The sequence below is a fragment of the Gallinula chloropus genome, assembly GCF_964237585.1.
Source record: "Gallinula chloropus genome assembly, chromosome: 7".
In the NCBI taxonomy this organism is placed as follows: Eukaryota; Metazoa; Chordata; class Aves; order Gruiformes; family Rallidae; genus Gallinula; species Gallinula chloropus.
This window is the reverse complement of record NC_140092.1, coordinates 27,229,577-27,253,520: the sequence shown is the minus strand read 5'-3', so window position 1 is coordinate 27,253,520 and position 23,944 is coordinate 27,229,577. Positions and strand designations below refer to the sequence as shown.

General features: G+C 40.5%; 1 protein-coding gene across 3 annotated transcripts in view; it reads right to left on the bottom strand.

Annotated features, from left to right (window-relative positions):
• Nucleotides 1-23,944, bottom strand: part of LRBA (LPS responsive beige-like anchor protein) — a gene marked incomplete at its 5' end in the record, with an annotated part of 423,662 nt that overhangs the window by 242,767 nt on the left and 156,951 nt on the right. For all 3 annotated transcript variants that reach the window (XM_084266649.1, XM_084266650.1, XM_084266651.1), the window contains one exon: nucleotides 1,686-1,852. In XM_084266649.1, coding sequence (XP_084122775.1) covers nucleotides 1,686-1,852 — 167 coding nt within the window. The remainder of the gene's footprint in view (nucleotides 1-1,685; nucleotides 1,853-23,944) is intronic.

The window sequence follows — 23,944 nt, the reverse complement described above, 5'->3', positions numbered from 1 at the left end:
TAATTTAGCCCCCCCTAAAATATTTCATTAGAATTACAATCATTGCATACATTTATTTTTTACGTGTTTATGATGACTAAATGCATTCTGCCTTTCCCGTAAAGAGATTTTGCTTTGTCCCTAATGCCATTTTAGTTTCTAGAATTATGTTAAGTGTGCTGCAAAGTGCATTATCTAATATTTCCATTTTGCTGTAGATCATTATTACAAAAATGGAAATTATCATGCCCATATTTTGTGTCCTTTGTAATTTACAAGTTGATTACGTAAACCTTATTTGCTGATTATCAGAAAATAGTTCAAGCATGGAGTATTTTAGCAATTCCATTTTTCCCTCACCAACCATACCAATATTAACACAACAAGCACGATACACCTGAAGAGCGAGTAGGATTCTCTGCTTCTCAAGTTAAAAGACAGTAAGGACAGTTGTAAATCCAGAGGCACAAACAGATGAACAAAAGCACATGGTACACGCTGATCTACAGACATACCAAGTAATTAAAGAAATCTGGGTTTACCCAACTGTAATAAAAGCCTTCCTTTAAAACTGTATGGAATTAAGTAATTAAAATCTCCTTTAAATGCTGAAATAGACTTATTTATACACTCTCATAATTTTTTTCTTAAATAGCCTTTATATATTTAAGCACAATTTACTTCACAAAAGAAAAACATTAAACATTATCTCAGATTTTCATTTTTACCCTTATGACCTAGAGCTCAAAATTGGTATTTATGGCAAACAGACATTCAGTGCTGTAATAGCACAAGTCTTAACTTTAAGACTTCCAGTTAATTTTATTCATAACGTTTCCTTTATGTTATTGTACATCATAGAAGTTATTAGTGCTTGGGTGATGGGGGTGTGGGTTTTTCTCCTTTCCAGAAAACAAGCAGTAACTGAACAAAGAATAAAGGTTACTGGGGGAAAGTTTGTTGTCTGCTCACGTATTTCTCTTGTGCTTATTATTCCATTGCACTGAAATAACACTATCTCAATATACAAGCATATTCAATGTGGTATATCCTAGCCTAAATCTGTTCCTAGCCTAAATCTGTTCCGGTTATTCTTAAGCCTTAATTAAGGTTGTGCTACAAGGACTTGAACTTGCATTTTAGATTTCTAAGTGAAGCTTTAGCTGTGACTTGTGCTAAAGAAGTTAGGTAAGTATCACTACAATTAAGGTACATACTGAGAACCCCAAAAGGAGAACTAGTTTGGCAGTACTGTTTTCACCTTGAAATTACTAATCCAAACCCTGCCATTTCCCCTCTGACTTCAAAAGATGTTAGTTTGTTTCAAGTTTGGCAGAACAGAAAAAAGGTTTCTTAATTCTGGTTTCATCTTGAACCACACAATGCATCATGAAGAAAGCTGGTTCTAAGAAAACATTTACTTTTTAAGATTATTGTGCAAATAAAAGATAAGGCTAGAACTGAGCATTCCAAATAAATGCCATCAGTTTATGGCAAAGTTTAGAGTCACAGAAAATCACCCTGTTTTTTGCTGTTTTAACAAGACACTAGTTCTCTGACATTCACTCAAACACAGAGGCATTCATTTTATCTTTTTCATATTACTTTGGGAAAGTAACTGAAAAACCTTATTTACCTTTAAATTTTACCATCTGAGCACAGCTCAATTCTGATAAATACTGTAGAGCATCCAAAAAATGCTTTACCTTGGTGCAGAGCTTCCCCAGGCTCCATGCTTGTCTGTCAGAATGTTGATAATTTTCTGTATCAGTTGAGTTGAGGTCACTTGGTCTCGGTACTTCGCTGCCATTATCAAATGATGACACATTTTTTCTTCTTCCCGTTTGTCTGCAGAATACTGGGCACACAGTGACTGGGAAGAAAATAAAGACTTTATTACTTTGTCTTTTAATTACACTACCCAACTTTAAGGGACCTCACAATTAGTTACTTGAGAAAAATTAATTAAGCCCATTTTACAGGTTTGAGAACTGAGGTACTGCACAGCTGCCCATGGTAAATCTGTCCAGAGGGCCAAGCAGAGGATCTTGTTTTGTTGGGAATTCTTTAACCACACTCAACAAATATGTTAGTGGCCTGATTATGTAATAAAACATATAGGCACAACCTATTTTATATAAAAACCCCCTCTATTTTATATCCAAGTAAGTGGGAAAAGAAAGAGGGAAGTTTCAGAACAACAAATGCCACCTAGCTGATCGCTCTGCTCCTGTGGCTCTAGATTTGGGCAGTCAACTGATTGCTGCTGTTTCCATAAATATATACCTGAGGAGAAGATAACCAGAAGCCAAAACGCATATGAAGACCAATTGGCTTTTGAAAGTTGAGCACCTTTGCAGGCCAGCATGGGAAGTCACTCATTTTCCTCGCTGTATTACACCTGTTGTATAATCCACTGCTGTTTGCCCAAGTACTCCAAACTTAAAAATCACAGAATCATAGGGGCTGGAAGGGACCTCGAGAGTCCATGGGGTCCAGCCCCCTGCCAAAGCAGGGTCCCTAGGACAGGTCACACAGGTCAGCATCCAGACGGGGTTGGAATCTCTCCAGAGAAGGAGACTCCACACCCCCTGGGCAGCCTGTCCCAGGGCTCTGTCAAAAATACTTGCAAACAAGAACTGAAAGCCACACCAAGAAACACAACTCAAAACTACCAAAGATTCTTTGCTACACCATTTTCTTGCCATTCTAGTTTTTGTTGATCCAATGAAAAACCAGTCTGTTAATACAGAACTCAAAATAAACCAGGCACCAAATTTAGATCACTCCCTTGTCAACCCACTGGATGTGAAAGACCAGCAAATTCGAGTATCAGTAGAAACAATAAAGGCTTTTCCCCACTTCAGCACTCCCTGTTTCTAATTTCAGTTTTCATCTGGCAATTCCACAGCTACCATATGCCAGACAAAGCATTTCAGCCTTTGCCAATGATTGGATTATTCTATGATCTAGTTAGGAGGATGGACACAAACGTCTGCCTAACAACAAAAAAAATTGCTTTTTCTTTGTGAAGCACAGCTGATGCAGACTCTAGTACAATTATTCCTCAGAGCTTAGGTAACAGCAGAAGGCTTTTTAGGTTTAAAACAGTAGAGATGGGTTTTTAATATAAAACTGTATGTACAAGAATGAGAAAACTGCTGCACATCAAACAGGCAGACTGTGATTATTATTTATATACATGCATATACAAATATATATGTTATACACAAGAGAAAGCTAGGAAGAAAGGGGAAAAACACCCTAGTAAAATAAAATTGGGGGCTGTGAAGCTTTTCACAGACATTTTATAACAAAAACGTATTAGCAGATTAATAGATTTTTAAAGACCTATATTAAAAATTTAATATATTTATAAATTTCCTCATCATTTTCCCCACACCTTAGAGCAATGCTCACCTGATGAGCAGACATCCAGAAGGAGTGAAGAACGAGCAGCTGAGTTCCCATGTCAACGAGAGATCAAAAATTGGCTTTTCTAGTCCTACAACGAAGCACTTTGCCACCCCTCTTCACAAAAAAATATAAGATGGCTAAATCATAACTGACACTAAACAAGATTTTTCTAGCTCTTTTTTAAATACCACTGTCTTTTCCAATACATTAATCTATTTTGCACCTGTGATGACTCAGAGGTTTTTTTGCAGCACTTTGTAAATGTTTCATAAGCTCTGTTATTTTTAAGTTGCCTGAAAGGGCAGGATTCTAAAAAACAAGTGTATAAGGTAAGCTAAGTAGTAAAATGTTTTAAAGTGCTCTTTAATGGATCCTCCTTTACAATTTGAACAGCAACTTTTCATATCTGACATAAAATCCATAGATATAAATCACATTAGGGGGTTATTCTTTCCCCATTATCAATCTCTGTCTCTTTATGGAACATTAAAGTCACATTTGACCTTAAAACATGATAAAATGGAAATCAAACTAGAATGTTTTGTAAAAGATATAATGAACTTGTACCTCTTTAAAAAAAAAAAAGGTCTTTTTCTGATGTAATTTTGAAGGCATCCTTCATTAAATACTACAGATTTTTTCAAAGTGTAGCCCTGACATTCAAATGAAGGAAAAAAAAATGGTATTTTCTTGTTCTGGCAACTTCCTGACACAGAAACAGCATCAGCCTGTTACAAGATGGGAACGCACAGGACTCCACTTTTCAGCAAACTGAGCATTTAATATCAATAGCAATTTGCAATTAGCCACCAAAACTGAGAGATGCCCACGTGCAGTAACCCCATAATATTATAACATCACTCCAGGAGGGACTCTTAACCACAGCACACTCTTTATGATGTATATTTTACACACAAAACCAGAAAGAAGCCGCCGGCTCTGCCAAATATCTAGCACACAGGTACTTAGCTACTAGCATTACAGAGGTTTTGCAAGAATCATCTCCTTGATCATACAGGTGATTCTTCAATTATCCAGTGGTCCCTGCCCAGGATATATGTCAAATATTCACCTAAAGAGAAGCTATTTCTCTCCCTCCCTCCAATAATTTTTAGCACAGGCGTGAACTGGCTCCAACAAAAGAAATGGGAAGAGCCACATCCCAACTCAGCCAATCACCACTGCACAGTTTTGGATGCACTAACACATTTCTGTTTCTCTATTTTTTATTTTTTTTTTCAATTTTCCAGATGCCTTCAGGTTCACCTGGCCCACTACTTCCAGAGATGCAATACCAGGGTATCAGGTGAGTGATGTATATTAATACTTCATGCTAAAACCTGATCATTGGAAATTAATTTGTCAAGCCTTCCTTCCACTAGTGCTTTGGCTTACTTTTGTTATCAGTTTGGACAAAAGTGTGATGAGGGTATCATCACAGAAGGACCGCGGTCACACTCGTGATGAAACAAAACAGTAGGAAAATGTATTTTCATAGATACACTCCACAGGTTATATACTAAAAGTCCTAAATTCAGTGGCTGCTAAAAGTTTTACAACATGGAAGTGTATTAAGCAGAATCTTTCAATAATATCATAGAATGGTTTCAGTTGGAAAAGACCTTCAAGATCATCGAGTCCAACCATCTGTCCAGCCCTGCTAGGTCCAACACTAGACCATGTCACCAAGTACAACATTTACTCTTCTTTTAAACACCTCCAGGGATGGCGACTCAGACGCCTCCCTGGGCAGCCTGTGCCAATATCTGACAACCCTTTCAGTAAAGCAATTTCTCCTGATGTCCAACCTAGACTTCCCCTGATGCAACTTCAGGCCATTTCCCCTTGTCCTGTCACCAGCTATCAGAGAGAAGAGACTGACCCCCACCTCACCAAAACCATCTTTTAGGTAGTTGTAGAGAGTGATGAGGTGTCTCTCTCCTTTTCTCCAGACCAAACAACCCCAGTTCCCTCAGCTGCTCCTCATAAGGGTCCTCCAAACCCTTCACCAGCTTTGTAGCCCTTCTCTGGTCTTCTCAAGCATCACGATGTCCTTCTTATAGTGAGGTGCTCAAATCTGAACACTACTCCAGGTGTGGCCTCACCAGTGCTGAGCACAGGGTGATCACTTCCCTGGTCCTGCTGGCCACGCTGTTCCTGATACAGGCCAGGATGCTGTTGGCCTTCTTGGTCACCAGGACACACTGCTGGCCCATGTTCAACACACCTAGGTCTTTCTCCTCCAGACAGCTCTTGAGCCACTCCTCTCCAAGCCTGTAGCTTTGCATGGGGTTGTTGTGACCCAAGTGCAGGACACAGCACAGGACTTGTTGATCCTCATGCAATTGGCCTCGGCCCATCAATCCAGCCTGTCCAGGTCCCTGTGTCCCTCTGACACAGCATGGAGCAAACAGCCTCGTTCTCTATCTACCACTCCTGTCCAGAGTGGGTCAGAAACCTCTTTGCAATTATGGCAAAGCATAACAGGTTATTTTCCCCTCTCCTGTTCCCTGCTTGGACAGCGCTGCAGACTGTTTCAAAACCAAGATTTCTTTTGAAGGAACAGTAACTTTAAAGGAGCACAAGGTCACCCAAACGGCAAGTTACAGAAACAAGAAGGCAGCACATTCTGTGTGCAGGAAACAGTCCAGAAATACTACTGCAAAATACTGACAAGGTGAATTGGGATATTCTGCCTGTCTATATTCCAGTGAAGAAGTGGATGAATCTAGTGCCTTCAGAACTATTTGATCTTTGATCTTTACAAAAATGTCAAGTAAAAGATTTCCTCTGCACCTGCACCTCCGCGGTCCCGAAATGGCACAGTACTGCTGTCTACAAGCTATGAAAAAGTTTAACCATGCAAGGTTTGTAAAAGCAGCATCACACCTTTTTACCGTGATTCTTCAACACTGGACACTTACATATGCCAGTTCCTTTGTGTAATTCAGCTAAAAGCTACTTGCTGTGTGAACAACCCATCTCAGCGGGCATCTTTAAGAGGAAAAGCCCTCCTTCAGGTTACATGGAGTCTTGCCTCCAATGCAAAATCCCTACAAATAAGGATATTTTAGTAAATGAAGGAGCTCCTCGATCCTTTCCTTTCACAGATCTTTGCACTTGACCTCTGACCTGAGGTTTAAAGTCTGGACTAAAAATGCTACCCAGGGAAATCTTACAAAGACTCCTGAATAAGACTTAGAAAAATGAAAGCTTAAAACCTCAACAGCGAACAAAAGTCAACCAATGACAACGTCTGACAGCCACCGTCAATTCTGAAGTGATGCCTCTGTCATCCAACGACTCAAAGTATTGATTTCTCTCAGCATGAAAAAAGCTTAAGCCAATGAAATAGATATAGCATCATCCCCCCGATAATAGCCATCAAGGTTAACACCAGCAGAACACTTATCAAAGTATCTCTTCTATTTCTTCTTGTTTTAATGGACTGAACACAATGCAATGGCTTCTCATCTCTGCAACCTATAGTTTTCCAAACCTCATTTATCCACTTTTCCAGCCTTTTATCTGATTTGAAGATTAAAAAAGAATCTGCATCTAAATCAACTGTTTGTAATACAAATGGGGGGGGGGGGGGGGAAGGGAGGAGGGGGGAAGAAAAAAGGTGTTTTTGTAGCCAGACAATCCTGGGGGAAAAAAAATCCCATGCATTTAAAATCACATGGAGGGGTAGGGGGAGGGAACCACCGTTAACTTAGATCACACCAAACACAGACTGGTAAAACTATGGTCATGACCAGGAGAAAAAAAAAAACCCCTACCACAGTCAATTTGGGTTAGTGATTAGAGAGAAATGCAAGGATCTCCAGAGACATCTGGTTTTAATCTGTGCTGAGTCAACAGCTTCATTTTTTACCTTTAAGTCTCACAGCATTAAGCTTTAGTAAACCCAGCTAAACACTGGGCAACACCCTTCTACTGGGACCACATCTTTCAAATGACCCTGATTTAGTAGAGTAGGCAAATACAACAAACTAACAAGTGTTCCACTGGCTATAAAATAAACAACAGAGTAAATAAATAGTGAAGAGCAGAGGCAAATAGAATCATATTTATTCTGCCTTATCCATTAGTGCCACAGGCTTTTATTTTTTTACCTCCTTCTTTGATGCTTATCGGATATAATTCGTGATTGGTGAAAATAAACCAACGATCTGTGCTTCTGTGATTTGAGTTACAGTAGCACCCTTGGATCACAATCAAAGACAAATCTTTACATGAACAAGTAACAGCTCTTACTCCTTGCTCGAAACTGGGATTTGCTATACGTGCCCTACATTATTCCAGTATTATAACTCTCTGAGCATCACTGCTTTGATATAAATGATACACAGAGGCAAATCCCAGAATTTGTTTAGGGGGTTGGAAGGGCCCTCCAGAGATCATCAAGTCCAACCCCCTGCCAGAGCAGGGTCCCTAGGACAGGTCACACAAGTCGGCGTCCAGACAGGGCTGGAATCTCTCCAGAGAAGGAGACTCCACACCCCCTGGGCAGCCTGTCCCAGGGCTCCCTCACCCTCACCGGGAAGAAGTTCTTCCCCACATTGGGGGGGAACTTCCCGGGCTCCAACTTGAGGCCATCGCCCCTTGTCCTGTCCCCACAGACACTGAGAAGAGGCTGCCCATGTCCCCCTGTGTGCCACCCTTCAGCTATTGATCCCCATTGATCAGATCCCCTCTCAGGCTGCTTCTCTCCAGGCTGAACAGCCCCAGCTCACTCAGCCTTTCCTCGCAGGGGAGATGCTCCAGGCCTTTAACCATCTTCACAGCCTCCGCTGGACTCTTTCCAGGAGAGATCTCTGTCTTTTTTACACCAGGGAGTCCAGAACTGGATACAGTACTCCAGCTGGGGCCTGACCAGGGCAGAGTAGAGGGGGAAAATATTCCTTCTAAATCCAGGAAGCTTGTTCTTACTGTACACATGTAGAAGTGCTTCACATTCAAAGGATATGCTAGAATAGACACTTTCCTCCCTGTCTCATTTCTGAAGGCACTTTATGTCTGCAGTGCCTTCACACTGCTCTTGTTTTAAGGCAGTCTAACATCCTAAAAACATTAAGTCTGGGCGTTAAATCTGAGACCTTGTGGGCCCACATCTCCCAATAAGCATTGTTCAAGCTAGAAATGATTGAAGTACAATTCCTGTTCACTCTAGAAACAGTAAAGCTCAGCCCTTCTGCATGGGTAGCTGGCTCTTCCATTAGATATTAAGTGAAGAAGGAGCAAGTGATGATCTTTTAAGCCATTTCCCAACTACACTGTTTCAACCCAGTGACATCCAACTCCTTCAACACCACCACAGGGCCTAGTATTTTATTCACTAAGAACTTCTAGTCCAATGCAACAAATGAATCAGATCCAGGAACAACTTCTGGCAGTAACAAACTCATTTTATAAGGAACATTCACTCTGTCCAGCAAGAGAGATGTACACTTACATCACCTAAGGAGTCACTACTTAGAGCTTAGGGATGCCAAATTAAGGTTGCACTGCTCTGATTTTTTGTAACTGGTGGATATTTGGTTTTGTGAACTTTTCATGTTGCCATTTCTATGCAGCTAAATTTTTAAGAGGGGGGGGAATTACCTTTCAAACACGTGAAAATGTATGTATAAGCACCTCAAAGTGGGCCACATGCAAAGAGTTCTATCACTTCAACCAAAGCAAAGCCCTATTTGTTACCTTGTCTATAACCAGTAAAGATGCGTCAGCAACTGGTTACAGCCGGTATTTAGTTCCAGTCTCCAAAGGTGCAGCAGAGACTGGCCTAGGGAATTCTACTTCTAATGCTCCCCAGCTTTTCTTTCTCTTCATTCATCTGCAGGCTCGATCTCATGCTACTCACCAAAACCTCACCTCTTGTTCTCACTTGTAGTACCTTACTCTAGCAACAGCATCAGGTCACTTCCTCCCTCTGTACGACGCAAACACTAAGTGGAAGTAGGGGAAATAATCATCACATACTGCAATGGTGGTGCTCAAGAAACATCTGCCAAGTAAGTGTTGCTGGGTTCTCAATCCATTCTTCAAGATCTTGTGCAAAATTTCTTATGACCAAGGGCCAGATGGCACATGTCCAACAGACCCCAACAAACCAAAGGTCTGAGAAGTCCTCATTCACTACCTGCAACCACCACCTCTCCAACCATCTCGTTCCACTGAGGCACAGTAAGGACATCTGTTACCTGTTAAGGTAGGTAGAATGTAGCCCAGCAGTTTTGGCCCCAGCAACCAAAGAATTACTTCCCTAGGATTCACATTTCCAGACACCCTACTGCCAGCACAGTTCTTTTACAACTTAGAGCACCAAGGCTTGGCACGGGAGTGACGCCTGAACAGATTGAAAGTCACATGCAGTTCAGATGGCACAGAGAAACCTTAAATGAGGTATCCAGGAGCAGGTAACACACATCACTGAGTAGTTCTGAACAATGCATCTTAATTAGTAAGAAGCCTTTAAAGGTACTACATAAACAGCAATTTTTCATGAGTTTTGTGTGAATTCTGAATCATTTTTCCTAATGGGGAAAAAGGTTCATTTCTGGCAGTGGGGGAGCAGTAACACCTCAAAACATTAAAAAAAAAAAAAAACAAAACCCAGAAGGAAATTCTCAATGAAATAAAAAGTAGTAATATTTGTTAATGCTTTCATTTGGAAACATTTTGCCCACCTTCTCTTCCGAAACAAGAACAGAAGAATGTAGCCAGAATGATTCAGATGCTAAGAAGATAAACCAAAAGATCACAGAATCACAGACTCATAGGGGTTAGAAGGGACCTCAAGAGACCATCAGGTCTAACTCCCCTGCCAAAACATAATTTGGAACCTTACTACAAAATACCTTGTTCCACCTGAATCTACAAATGTGGCTTCAGCCTCTGGCTATAAGAAAGCGAAAGGCATCTACCAGACTTAAAATTCTGTAATTTCTATAGCTATCAAAGCTATGGGTACAAATAGTTAGCTGTGTTGGTATTTAGCATGACCTGTTAAATTGCTTCAACACCTCTCTCACAGGAATGTGCATTGCTATATAGGACTTGTTTCTATTATAAAAGAACTCACATTTAAATTACACACAGAATACAATGCAAAAATAATCAATGTACTTCTGTTGATTTTGTTATTCAGTGTTGGATATTCCTGCCACATCACAAAATCCTCAAATTTGCAAAATACATGCAAATAAAATCAATTCCCAGCTGAAATCTCTACATAAAAAGCTTCCAAGATTAGGTAAAGTTCTAGATTTCTAAGAGACAGGAAGATCTGGGGCCCCCAATGCAAGAAAGATGTGGGACTATTGGAGAGGCTTCAGAGGAGGCCACAAAATTGATTAGAAGGCTGAAGCACCTCTCCCACAACGAGGAGCTGAGGGAGGCTGGGCTTGTTCAGCCTGGAGAAGAGAAAGCTGTGAGGGGACCTCATTGCAGCCTTCCTGTCCCTGAAGGGAGCAGAGAGACAGGAGGGGAATCAGCTTGTTCAAGGGCAGAGACTGGCAGGACAAGAGGGATGGAGTGAAGCTGAAGGAGGGAAGGGTTAGAGGAGATCTTAGGGGGAAGTTCTTTGCAGAGAGAGTGGTGAGGGGCTGGAAGGGGCTGCCCAGAGAGGGGGTGGATGCCCCATCCCTGGGGGTGTTCAGGGCCAGGTTGGATGATGGGGCCCTGGTCAACCTTGTGTAGCTCCAGGCCTGGAGGTTGGTGGCCCTGCCTGTGGCAGGCGGGTTGGAAGTCTGTGATCATTGGGGTCCCTTCCAACTCAGATCATCCTATGATTAGCCTCTTGAAATAGCCCTGCAGCCAGGGGTCTGTGTTTCTATTTTCTATGGAGTTCCCCTCAAACACTTTTCAGTTTTCCCTGTTTAGTATCTTAGTTTGAGAACACAACTCTGATTTTAATCCTGGAGCTTCAAAATATATCTAAATATACCAAGTCTGCTGTATCAAAATACACCGAACCATGAGCAAAGAACAGAGAAATCACAATCATTTGAGATCACAAGACATTTACATGTAACAGTTTCCTATCTTGCCACAACCATGCCGGCAACAAGCACATCTCTCATAAGCTTCAGTACTTTGGATACTAACATGGTTTCAGACCTGACTGGGCTCCTTAAGATGTCACTTGTGATATCTAATGCAAAAAAAAAAAAAAAAAGCCAAATAAAATTAAATACATAAATAAAATCATTAATAATAATTCTAAAAATGTAGTTTGCCATTCTGTAAGCTGGTTCTGCACTCTGGTAACAATCATGTGTTGAAAGTATCCTACTCTGCATAGTAGCCTATGAGTCACTGGACATTAAAGAGAAAAACATCATCAGCACATAACAGTTACTGTACACACAGGGAGACATAATGGCAATTAGGAAAAATCACCTATCAATTCTGCACCAGCAACAGAAGGAGCTTTACAAGTGTTCTGTGCCCGACTCAGCAAACTTTCTGTGAAACCTCAGCCAAGAAGCATTCAGACACGAGCACAAACTCACGACCCAAAAGTAACCCATCTGTCCTTCACCAGCTCCCTTCCTGCTTCCTTCGAGGGCTCATTTAATGGACTTGATCCCTGACAGTTCAGGAGCTTTTCAGCCTCTCACAACAGAGGAGTGATCACCTTGACTGGCACGTATCCCTGAGCAGCACAGCTAAATAGAACAAACGTGTTTCCTGGCAAAGTATTTCCTTCCAGTACACAGAAAAAAAAAACCTTTAGCTTCCATTAAGTCATTGCCCCTTCATTGGTATCTGCAGAAACATTTTAATTCGTTATTAGAGAAAATATTTATTCACTAGGGAAGATATTAAAGGCTTTTTTATTTTCTCAGAGGAATTTCAAATGCTTAACAGAGAATCTCCAGAAAACAAGAATGATTATATGGGATCTTCAAACGTCTACCAAAAAATAGCACGCTCAGTGCTGCTGACTCAGAGACTTCTAACGTCCACACACCATTTGCTCTTCACTTTACAGTAACTGAAAATTCTTGGGAGGTTTATTCTTATAGAGAACCCAGTATTTTAAAAGCTGGATATTTTAAGATGATAAAATGGCAATGATTAAAGAAAAAAACAATGCAGAAGCAAATGGGAAGGATTCTTAAAATACAGTCTTTCACAGCATAAATCTTTACTCTTTAAATTCATTCCTAGCCACTCACTTTGGAAACATGTTAAGCAGTCACAATCCCAGCTTCAGCTTAACCTCTGCCTTAACTCAAAGCCGCCTGTCAGAGTTCCTACAGTATCAAGCTCTGTATTTTAACTTTCTTTTCGCCCTGCTCCTTCTTTCAGCTGCCCGTGTTTTGTATTTCACTCCAACTGAGGTTTTTCCCTTTTGTGACTGGCTCCCTCATACAATTTTGGACTTTCAGAAGAGCAGGAGATGGGCATGAAGAGCTCTGGGTTTTAATTAACGGGTTTTATTCAGAGAAAAGCTTTACCAGCCTTGAGATTGACATTTGACTGTCAACATTTTTAGGGAAGGATAACTTTATTTCTTTTTAAAACTGTGTGATTTTAGTATCCATAAAAAGACAGGATTTGAAACATTCTGACTACTTGAAGTGTGAGAAGAAACCAGTCTCTGCTTTAATTTACAGCAGCTCAAATTAAAAACACTCAAATAACCCTAGATCCTTATACCAATGGACATAAACCAAGGACTAAACCCAACCCACAACCACTGCTTTAAAATCCCTATTTTTCTTGCTCACTTAGTTTAAATGAAAACACCACCACGGCACAACACAGATTTACATGGTACAACTGCACAAACCCTGCCTAATTAGATCTCACTAATTTACTTTAATTCAGCGTAAAATAAGAAAGCCAGTGCTGGGAGCTTTGCGATGTTTAGAGCACAAGAGCCACACAGGATAAACAAGCAACACACCTTTAGTGGGTTTTTAAAACAAGAATCTGAACTTCTATGAGAATTCAGCATCACAGAATCACAGGGGTTGGAAGGGACCTCCAGAGCCCATCGAGTCCAACCCCCTGCCAAAGCAGGATCCCTAGGACAGGTCACACAGGTCGGTGTCCAGACGGGGCTGGAATCTCTCCAGAGAAGGAGACTCCACACCCCCTGGGCAGCCTGTCCCAGGGCTCCCTCACCCTCACCGGGAAGAAGTTCTTCCCCACATTGGGGCGGAACTTCCCCTGCTCCAACTTGAGGCCATCGCCCCTTGTCCTGTCCCCACAGACCCTGAGAAGAGGCTGCCCATGTCCCCCTGTGTCCCACCCCTCAGCTATTGATACCCATTGATCAGATCCCCTCTTAATAAGAGTTCGCTTGTTAACATTAGGTGTAGTGAATCAATGTGCAGCAACTCACCAACATCAGCAGCTTCCACCCAGCATGCACAGAAATGAAAGAAACTACTGAAAGGATAAAAGCCATTACATAAACACATGGAAGTGATAGTTATGGGACACACCAAAATACATGTAACAGGGCATGGAGCAATAGGACAAGGGGTGATGATTTTAAACTAGAAAAGGTAAGGTTTAAATTTAAATATCCAGATATAATCTGAGCGAGGGTAGATATAATCTGAGCGAGGGTAGATATAATCTGAGGGTAGATTTAGATTAGTAAATAGTTTCTTCCTAATGTCTATGAGGGTGGGGAGGCCCTGGCAAAGGTTCCCCAGAGAAGCTGTGGCTGCCCCTGGATCCCTGGCAGGGCTCAAGGCCAGGTTGGATGGGGCTTTGGGCACCTTGGGCTAGTGAAGGTGTCCCTGTCTATGGCAGGGGGTTGGAGCTAGATGGGCCCTTCCAACCCAGACCATCCTATGAAAAAAATAAAAGTGGAACTGAGCAAACCACTTGCACAGCTCACTGCTGCAGTCACTACATGGGGTCAGGTATGCCACGTCTTTCAGGCACATCCAAACTTCAGCAGCTGCAAATGAATCTAACACCAAGATACTGGTTCTCTCTTTTTTTTGGAGAAGTGTGCCAATGTTTTGATAGATCCTCCAGATAAAACAAGGAGTTTACCTTCCAAACCTGATAAGTGTTTCAAAATAAAACCTTTTAGAGGATACACACATACCTACATTCAGCTACAGACAGAAGTTTAAGGTGTCAGTAAAAGGCAGTATATTGCAGGTGCACAAGCTTGGACGTGGTACGTTTCCACACATACAGCAGCAGAACGAGCTGGCTTCACAGAGTCCCTTCTAAATTTTCATCTCAACCATCAGCCAGTATTTTAAAAATAAATGAAATTTAACAAGTAACACAAATAACAACATCCTAATACCTGTATGCCCCAGTCTACCCTGGTAACTTCAAAACTGCAGAGGTTTCACATGGGATCCAGCTACAGACAAGCAGGATGGGCTTTAACTCAACAGCCAGGACTCAGGTTGGTCACGAGCAGCCTTTGTGACTCCAGGGCTTGTGCCAGGAAGAGTCAAATTGAGGAAGCAAACATGCAGAAACAGAAGTAGAATGGGGGAAAATTACAGTTTTATGACCTCTTTCTTCCATTCCTGTTATAAACAGGCTTCTCCTGTAAAAACAATACTTTGGACAATAAAATTCTATTGGAGAGAATATCCAAGGCTACTGCCAGAAGACTGTCAAATACATCTGGGCTACAAATGACAGTGTGTTGGATCAAAAGTTAACACCCATTTAGCAATGGGATGCATATTTCATCCTTAATGAACGCCTGAAAAGAAGAGTTCACTTTATTCTGGGTGCAGGTATCAAAGCAGATCTCACAAAGCAACATAGGCGCATCATCTAAGGATCTTTTTCACATTAAGAATCCTATTAGAAGGAAAACACTAAAAGGTAATTGAATTTCCCTCAGTTATCTTCATCTCTGTCAGCTCCTGCTACAATAACTTACTCTCCAGAGCAGAGATAACTCAATTCTGTCCAGCAAGCATATGTTATGAATCTCCAAAGCAAACTTGTCTAAATCATTCTGGTCTTCTATCAAGGTTGGCTGTGGATATGAACTCTGACAGAAAGCAAACAAATTTATTTTTATCTTTTCAATAATTCACTTCCCTGTGCCCTGATGGAAGAATCTAAAGACATAAATGTTTCCACTAATCCTGGAATTATAAAGACTAGTTGAAAATATTTTATCTGGAAGTTAATGCTATTATGAACTGTTTGATTCACCATTCTGTTTTAGCAGGAACAGAATAAATGCATTACAGCAATTTCAGGTTCCTGTTTGTATATTAAAAAAAGCCCCCAAAAATCATCTAGTGCTGCAAATTACTTCCCCCCCCCCCCCCCCCCCCCCAGAATGCTTCTGACATCTATCATAGAATCATAGAATATACTGAATTGGAAGGGACCCCTAAGGATCGAGTCCTTTCATGGAAATGTTAACTGTACAAAGAATAACAGGAGTATACTCACCTTCCCTGGATGTGTTTAAAAGATGGGTAGATGAGGTACTTAGGGATATGGTTTAGCATAGGATGGGAATGATTGGACTTGATGATCTTAAAGGTCTTCTCCAACCCTGTGTGATTCTGTCATTATCTCTATACTTCATCAAAGCCCTTCCAGCATCAGTAAGTACAAATTCTACACTCGCGTGAGGAAACCACTTTGATTTTAAAAGTCACATTTATGAAGGGATAATGACTTATCTAGACCAACATCACAAAAGAAAAGTAAAACATAAAGCAGACAAACGAAGGGTAAATGACAACAATCAGAAAAGCTACTTCCAGAAGGAGAGGTGACAAAATACTAGATAAGGTTCTGGTCTAACTAACATTAACCATACAATTCATGTCCATTTATGATCATTTCAGGTTGTTCAATATAGATGTAAAAAAAAAAATCTGAAGAATAAGTGAATAATGAAGTGACCAAGTTTGCTGCTGACACTAAGCTATTCAGAGTCGTATAATCATGAAGGAGCTGTGAGGAACTGGAGGGGGAGCTTGGAAGTCCAAGTCACTGCGGTAATAGAACAGCACAGGAAATTCAGCGTAGATAAATGTAGGAAAGAATCTAATTTTAGATATAAAATGATGGACTCTGAGTTCACCTTTATCTTTACTCCTTTGATAACACCACCTCATTATGGCAAAATGACAGATAGTTCTATGAAACTATCAGCTCAGTACAGGGTAATCAACAAGCAGGCAGGAATCAAGTAACGAATGAGGAACCACTGGGAAGAGAACAACTGGGTGCAGTTTTAGGTCTTCTGTTAGCAAATACAATAGAACTAAGAAGCACTCTAGAAGGATTCAGAATGGAAACCATTGCCACAGAAGATATAAACAGTAAAATTTTTCCAAGGTGGGGAAAAGAAAAGAGACAACTCAAGATGGATGGGTAAATTGTGTAAAATCATAAGGTATAAAGGACCCTTTCTAAGTAAGTTTGCACAAAGGGGTTCTATAGATTCTTACAACATTAGATGGAGAAAAAAACAGGCCAGAAGAGATGGAGTGGGAATGCAGAGTTTGTCTGTGAAAGTTTCCCAAGAGTTTCCCTAGTAAATTCAAGGGACAAGTCCTCCAAAACCAGAGAGAGAACTACTAGGATGATCTAGAGTATGCAGAAACCAACTTAGAAGAAAAAAGCTACAAGAATGAAACTCAATAGCATAGGCAACTGAAGTGAGATGTGATGAGTAATAGATAAAAAAAATCAAAATAAGAAAAAAGATCAGTGAAGTCAAAAGATAACTGGGGGTTGGACCCGATGATCTCTCAAGGTCCCTTCCAACCCCTACAATTCTGTGATAATAATCACGTAACGATAGAGAAGTATATGCTGAATACAAGTAATAATAAATTAGAAAAAGTTTATACCTATGCAGAATATTCAAGTCCAACCTACCAGTTGGAATAGTGAGAAAACAGACCTCCTGGTATTCAGACCCTGCAGATCTTTTGTGACCTTGTCAGCGCCAATATCACAACTATTGCAACAGAACGTCTTTCTTGGTTAGATCAAACCAATTCACAACAAAGTACCTAGGGGAGACGTGTACTGTCACTAGTGGTTTTCCTTCAAAGCTGAACAACTCCTGCCACTGGTGTTGAAGAGGCACAGAAGTAAGGCAAGATATCTGTGGGCAAGATTTTTAGAAGAAAGCCTTCAATCCAGCACAATAGGATATTTGCTTTGTTAATGTTAGTAATTTACACTTCATCTCCACTGTATTGCTTTAGTGAAGATTATTCTGGAATCACTGCCTAGCATGAGTTACCATAAAAGTCTGTGCATGAATAATAAACAAGGTAAACACTCCTGATTTATTTTTTCATGAATAGGTGAGAACAACAACATTTCTGATGGGAACATCTAATTTGAAGCAAGAGATTTCTTCTCTAGCTAGCTTAGTTTTCATCTTACGAGCATAAAAAGATGCAGCAGAACATGGAAAGCGTTTTTATAGACAACACAATAACTGTATAAAAAGATGCAAAATTAGGGGTTCAAAGGAAACTTATGCCATCCATCAAAAGGCTTTTTAAAAGAGGAAAAAAAAGCTGGAATGGTTAAGCTGCAGATGAAGAAGGACGTAAGAAAATAGCATTATTCAAGAAGTCTTTTCAAAGAAGGGAAACAGAAAAAATATGTCAACTACAGCATATTAGTTTTAAAACCAGAATGAAGCAGGCCAGAAGAGTTTGAGGAATGCTTGCATAAAGGCACAAAAGGCAGCAATAAATTATTTTTCAAACAAATCAGTAGCAGTGAGCCCATTAAGGTATCTCTGTAGAGCTAATAGGAGATCAAAAGATAAAAAGAGCTATTGGAACACAAGACCATCACAGGGAAGTACTAGTAGAGATGTTCTAAAAGACCAGAGATGGCACTCACTCAGGTGATGCAGAACTCAGGTGAGCCATTACATACATTACCTCTTGGTCAAACTGCCTCAGCACCAGAAGAATAAAATAAGGCAAATGGAGCCTGCAGACCAGCAGGGAATTACACATGGAGAAGCCTGGAATTTCTAAAAGGCAAACTGGTAGCTGTGTTTACACAAAAAGCAAACAATGGAATAAACATACTAGCAAGAATCATGGTTGCTTTTGTGAAGGGAAGTCATGCTTCATTAGATTTCTTTCAACAAGCCACTGAAGACACAAACAAGAAAGATCCAGGTCATGAAGCCCACTGTTTGAATGTCAGAAAGATATTTAAAGGAAATCAGGAGGAGGCAGGTCATACTAGAGCTTCATTACATTGATAAAAATTGCTTAAAACAGAGAAAACAGGTTTAAAAAAAGAAGTTAGTCTTCAAAGCAGAGGGAAATCACCACTTGACCAGGAGATAAAGCAGTAAGTGAATTTCATATAGAGAAATGCAACTCTTTGTCAAACAGTGATCCCTGCCACTCAGGAAGAACAGAGGAAGCACCTCTATATAACTGCACTGCTCTTCCACTTGTCCCTAGACACATGCTGCTCAACTCCATTAGAGCCAATACTGAGCTTGAAGGACCTTCAGTCTAACCCCGTACAGACGCTCTCGAGTCTCAGCAAGCTGTTCAACTGTGAAACAACAACATTATTAATGCAAATTGATAAAAAAAAAATCCATGGAATTTCCAAGTGGATTGAGTTAACGTCCACAATTATTTTGGATTTCAAATGCTGGAAGCAAAGGTCAAGTTACTCAAGTGCACTGTGAACTGTTTTCTGTTCCAGAAAACAGTCAGAACCTATCCATGGCTCTATAATACCCTAATAACTAAAATATGTTTATCTGAGTATTTGAGTAATTTGCATCACAATTCAGTATTCACAAAGAATTACCTGCAGTAAGTGAAACTTCTCTCTATATATCCTGCACATATCAGTATAAGACCAGACATTCATATTTCCATACTTGTTTTCCTCACATAAAACCAGTTAGAAATAATTCATTAATCACTGCTGTGGAAGAGATAAATATTCCACAGTATAATTATTATATCTTACTCACTTCTTACTGTTTAGAATTTAACTTGAGAGTTATTCTTTCCAAGTAGTTTGAAGCTTAGAATTTGGAATTAAATAGAAAACAGAAGAAACAGAAACCCATCCTAATAAAGCACCGTTTAGACACTCCCTTATTTATGTTGATGAATCTTGGAAGCATGGAGTAAGTGTTACTCTGGATCGTGGGTGATGCTTAGCTAGCTAGGGAGATAAATAGGAAGGGACCTAGAAAGATCATCTAGTCCAACCCCCCTGCCAGAGCAGGATCATCCAGACTAAATCACACAGGAACACATCCAGGTGGGTTTGAGTGTCTCCAGAGAAGGAGACTCCCCAGCCTCTCTGGGCAGCCTGTCCCAGTGCCCCGTAGAGAAGACAGATCATGACAGAAGCATACCATGCTCCCCCTTCTTCTGATCACCCCGTTCCTTCACGTCTGTGCTGTTTCAATCCAGCTGTTAAAGAAGCAGGGCACAATTATAAAATGTAAGTGGTCACAGGAATTAAGTCTTTGACTCCTTCCAGCAGAGGTTTGTTGTTGGGGTTTTTTTAGGTTTCTGGGATCTATATATGCTAAACCAACAAGAATTCCAGAGCACGTTCTGCTAAGACTGCCAGAGTCATGGAGAGTGGCTTAATTAAGCTCACTGATAATCTGGAGTGAAAACGGTCAGCTGCAACAGTACTTACAAGAGGGGAGAAGAAGTTTTTAAAACAAAGTCTCTCATTCACAGGAAGTGAAAAATAAGTAGATGTGTTAAATATGGAAAAGGAGAGAAAAGAGACCAAAAAAGTTAAAACCTTGTTCAGCTAACAGTGTAAAACACTGTGCAGGAAAGACTCCTGAATTATTATTTTTTTTAATTACACTCAGTATGTAAATGAAACACAGCATAGATTATAAAATGTGGAAGAGACTCAACGAGATGATGCTAAACACTAAGTATTAATTATAAAGCAATAAACTTCATTAGCATTACAAAAACAAGAACAGGGGGGTTTATATATGACATAGATACAGTTCTATCAAAATTGCTGAATCAATTTCATTTCCATATTCAATACGAATTGAAAAGCCCAATAATTCATTGATGCTTATTAGATTTAACTCTTCACAGTGTCTCATCATTTTACAATTATCCAAAACCAGTAATGAAGATCAGATCATTTCTTCCATCAGAGAAGTCTATGGGAGAGAGTTGTTCTAAACTGAATTGTCTGTCAAGCTCCTTCAGAAACAATATAATTGTATCTTTGACAGCTCTTATTTCTGTAATATATTTTGATTTAAAATTGAGGTGTAACAAAGAGAGATGTCATGGCATTCTAGTGCAAGTTTTCATTCCTTCTCCCATTGCTTATTAAAGCAGTCAGAGAGAAACCACAATGCTTTCACTCCTCCTTTCGTAATCAGGCAATACATTATCCCAACACTTCCCAGAGCACAAAGAAGAAGTTGTAATGTTCAAAAAGAACATTAACTCCTCGTTTCAGTATCCTTTGGTTCATGTGAGACAATGAATCCTAAAGAAATGCCACTCAGGAATATGAGAAATTTAGTTTTCCAGTTGGGGCCTTGTCAACATCTTGTGCCAGAACAAAACTGGTTAATCCTCCAGCATTCTGTCAAAGAGTTTATAATTCCTCAAAAAAAAAACCTGAATCATTTAGAAATTAGTCCAAATTTTTTCTTCCTTCTACCAACAGATGGTGCTGCAATGCTGAACCTGCCCAACACAACAGGCTTTTCTTTAAAAATCTAAATTTCAGAGCAAACCAAGCCCCTTTATAACGAAAGGCATAAATCCTTATTCTTCTGTGAGGGCACATCTAGCTTCCTTTGTGTTGCCACATTACATTTTTGCACTGTTATGGGATGTTACACTATTACAGGATCTCTACGACCATTATCTCTGTATGTTCTGGAAACAGTCATTGCTGATAACCCACTCTACTAGACAGAATACCCCTTGAAAGCATTCAAAAAATCTTTTCTTCTGTTAAATAAGGTCACTGCTATTAAGTGTGTTGAATAACACTTGATACAAAAGGATGTTGGGGAGAGCCACATAAAGACTATTAAATGCACAAGTTGTATAAAAAAGCAGCTTTTAATAAAAGTGCTTGAAAATTATATGTAGTGACCCAGTCAGGGATTAAAACTGTTTGTTACATATAGAAGTAGCAATCATCTACAGAAACTACAACGACACCAAATAAGCTTCTCATAATTCTTTGCCAGGGTACTCAAACCTTCTCAGTGACTTACGTGTATTCTGCCACAATTGATCATAAAATCATAGAATTGTTTGGGTTGGAAGGGACTCCAAGGATCACAGAGCTCCAACCCCCCTGCCACAGGCAGGGACACCAACCTCCAGGCCTGGAGCTACACAAGGTTGCCCAGGACCCCATCCAACCTGGCCTTGAACACCTCCAGGGATGGGGCACCCACTACCTCTCTGGGCAGCCTGTTCCAGCCCCTCACCACCCTCTGTGTAAAAAAACTTCCCCCTAAGATCTCATCTAACCCTTCCCTCCTTCAGCTTCACTCCATCCCCCTTGTCCTGCCAGTCTCTGCCCTTGAACAAGCTGATTCCCCTCCTGTTTCTCTGCTCCCTTCAGGGATGGGAAGGCTGCAATGAGGTCCCCCCACAGCCTTCTCTTCTCCAGGCTGAACCAGCCCAGCTCCCTCAGCCTCTCTCCATAGGGGTGCTGCTCCAGCCCTCTGATCATCTCCGTGGCTCCTCTGACCCCTCTCCAACAGCCCCACATCTTTCTTGCACTGGGGGCCCCAGCTCTGGACACAGAACTCCACGAGTTCTCTGCCCAGACACGAGGGCAGAGCAGAGAGGGACAATCCCCTCCCTGTCCCTACTGTCCACCCCTCTTCTGATGGAGCCCAGGATCCCATCACCCTTCCGAGCTGCAAGAGCACCCTGCTGCTTCATGTTAAGTTTTTCACCCACCAAGACACCCAGGTCCTTCTCAGCAGGGCTTCTCTCAAGGAGCTCTTCCCCCAGTCCGTATCTATGTCTGGGATTCTTCTGATTGATTCGCAGGACTTTTTAGTAACTTCTCTGATACAAATAACATTTACCATTTAATGCTTAGCACACCAAAGGGGAAAAGGAGCAGAATACATCAGATTATCAATCAATGGAACCAACTGAATTTTGTTTTTCACCAAGGAAATAAAAAGCAACTAGTTATATCCAGCTTTGGAACGCTTGCCTAGCCTTGCATCTCATCGCTGTCAAGGCAATACTCGGATTAACATGAAGATCTGTTTCTCAGCATGAGCTGGGAAATAAAACATTCAGTTTATTACACCCAGCCTATAAACTGATACCAAATAAGAATTAAAACTGTGAGGAAGTCCAAGTCTTCCGCATGAAAAAACATCACTGAACAGAAAAGGGCAACAAATTTTACAGCAGCTGGAAATGCTAGATTTAATTATCGAAGAGAAATCATGCAGAGAAGTTAGCTGCCTAGCATGATTTATAACAAATGCAAAGGGAAAGTCAGGGGAAATTCTCTGTTAATCAACAGAAACGGCCAATAAGAAGAATGCTGGTGCTTTACGTTTCTATGGATGAGGAGAATTTGAAAGAATAAGACTAAAAATTCAAGGGAAAACAGTGGATGTTCTTTAAACAATAAAAGAAATAAAATCAAGATACTCTGAAGAGAAAGGTTAGATTCTAAATTACAGCCAGAGTCAGTTTTTACTGAAGATATTACCAAAGGGACTGTTTTCCCCACAGACTCAGAATGAAGCATCCTTACCCACCCATTCTAGAAAGTTTTCCAAAAATTCCTGTGCTGCACTGTCCATTGCTCATGTGCAACACTACCTGTGGTTCTGTGGGGTACCTTCCTCCCATTTTTTTTATTCCTTCACTTGACTCTCCCAGGCAAAGAAATTCAATAATTAATAAAAATACTATATAATAAAATAAATAATAACTAAAAATAATAATTAAACCCCCATGTTGATGGAAGAAACATTCATCAAAAGAACATTCACTGAAAGTACTTCACACAAGCACTGGGATACAGTATGATAGACTTGGGTCAAAAATCCAGCAGCACCATCCAATAGCAAAGAAAACCTTCATGAGAAAGATGAAACGCTGGTGCTTGAACAGCCTGGGCCTAAAGCACTCCCAGCTTTACAATTCTATAAATATGTATATTCACACGCAAATACCTAAAGAGATTTATATAAGACAGGATGCATATCCAAGGCAATGGGCACTTCTGTCATAAATTATAAAATAAAGTCAATTAGAGTACAAAATTCCCTCCCCCTCCTCACACCAAATCCAATTATTCTCCTAAGGCCCGCTCCGCAGCAGCCTGCACACACACTCTGAGGCACAGTGTGAATTGCCATGGTTTTCAAGGTCATTTCTAGAGAGCAGCCTAGGCAGTGGTATGAAACTGGTTGTTAGAATTCGGACTAAAAAGGTTCCTCTTCAGGATTTTCAGGTCTACCAAACAGGGTGAGACTTTGAAAGATGCCTAAAAGACCCGTGGATATAAATCTCAGGGACACAGGGCAAAATTTAAGGTTTAA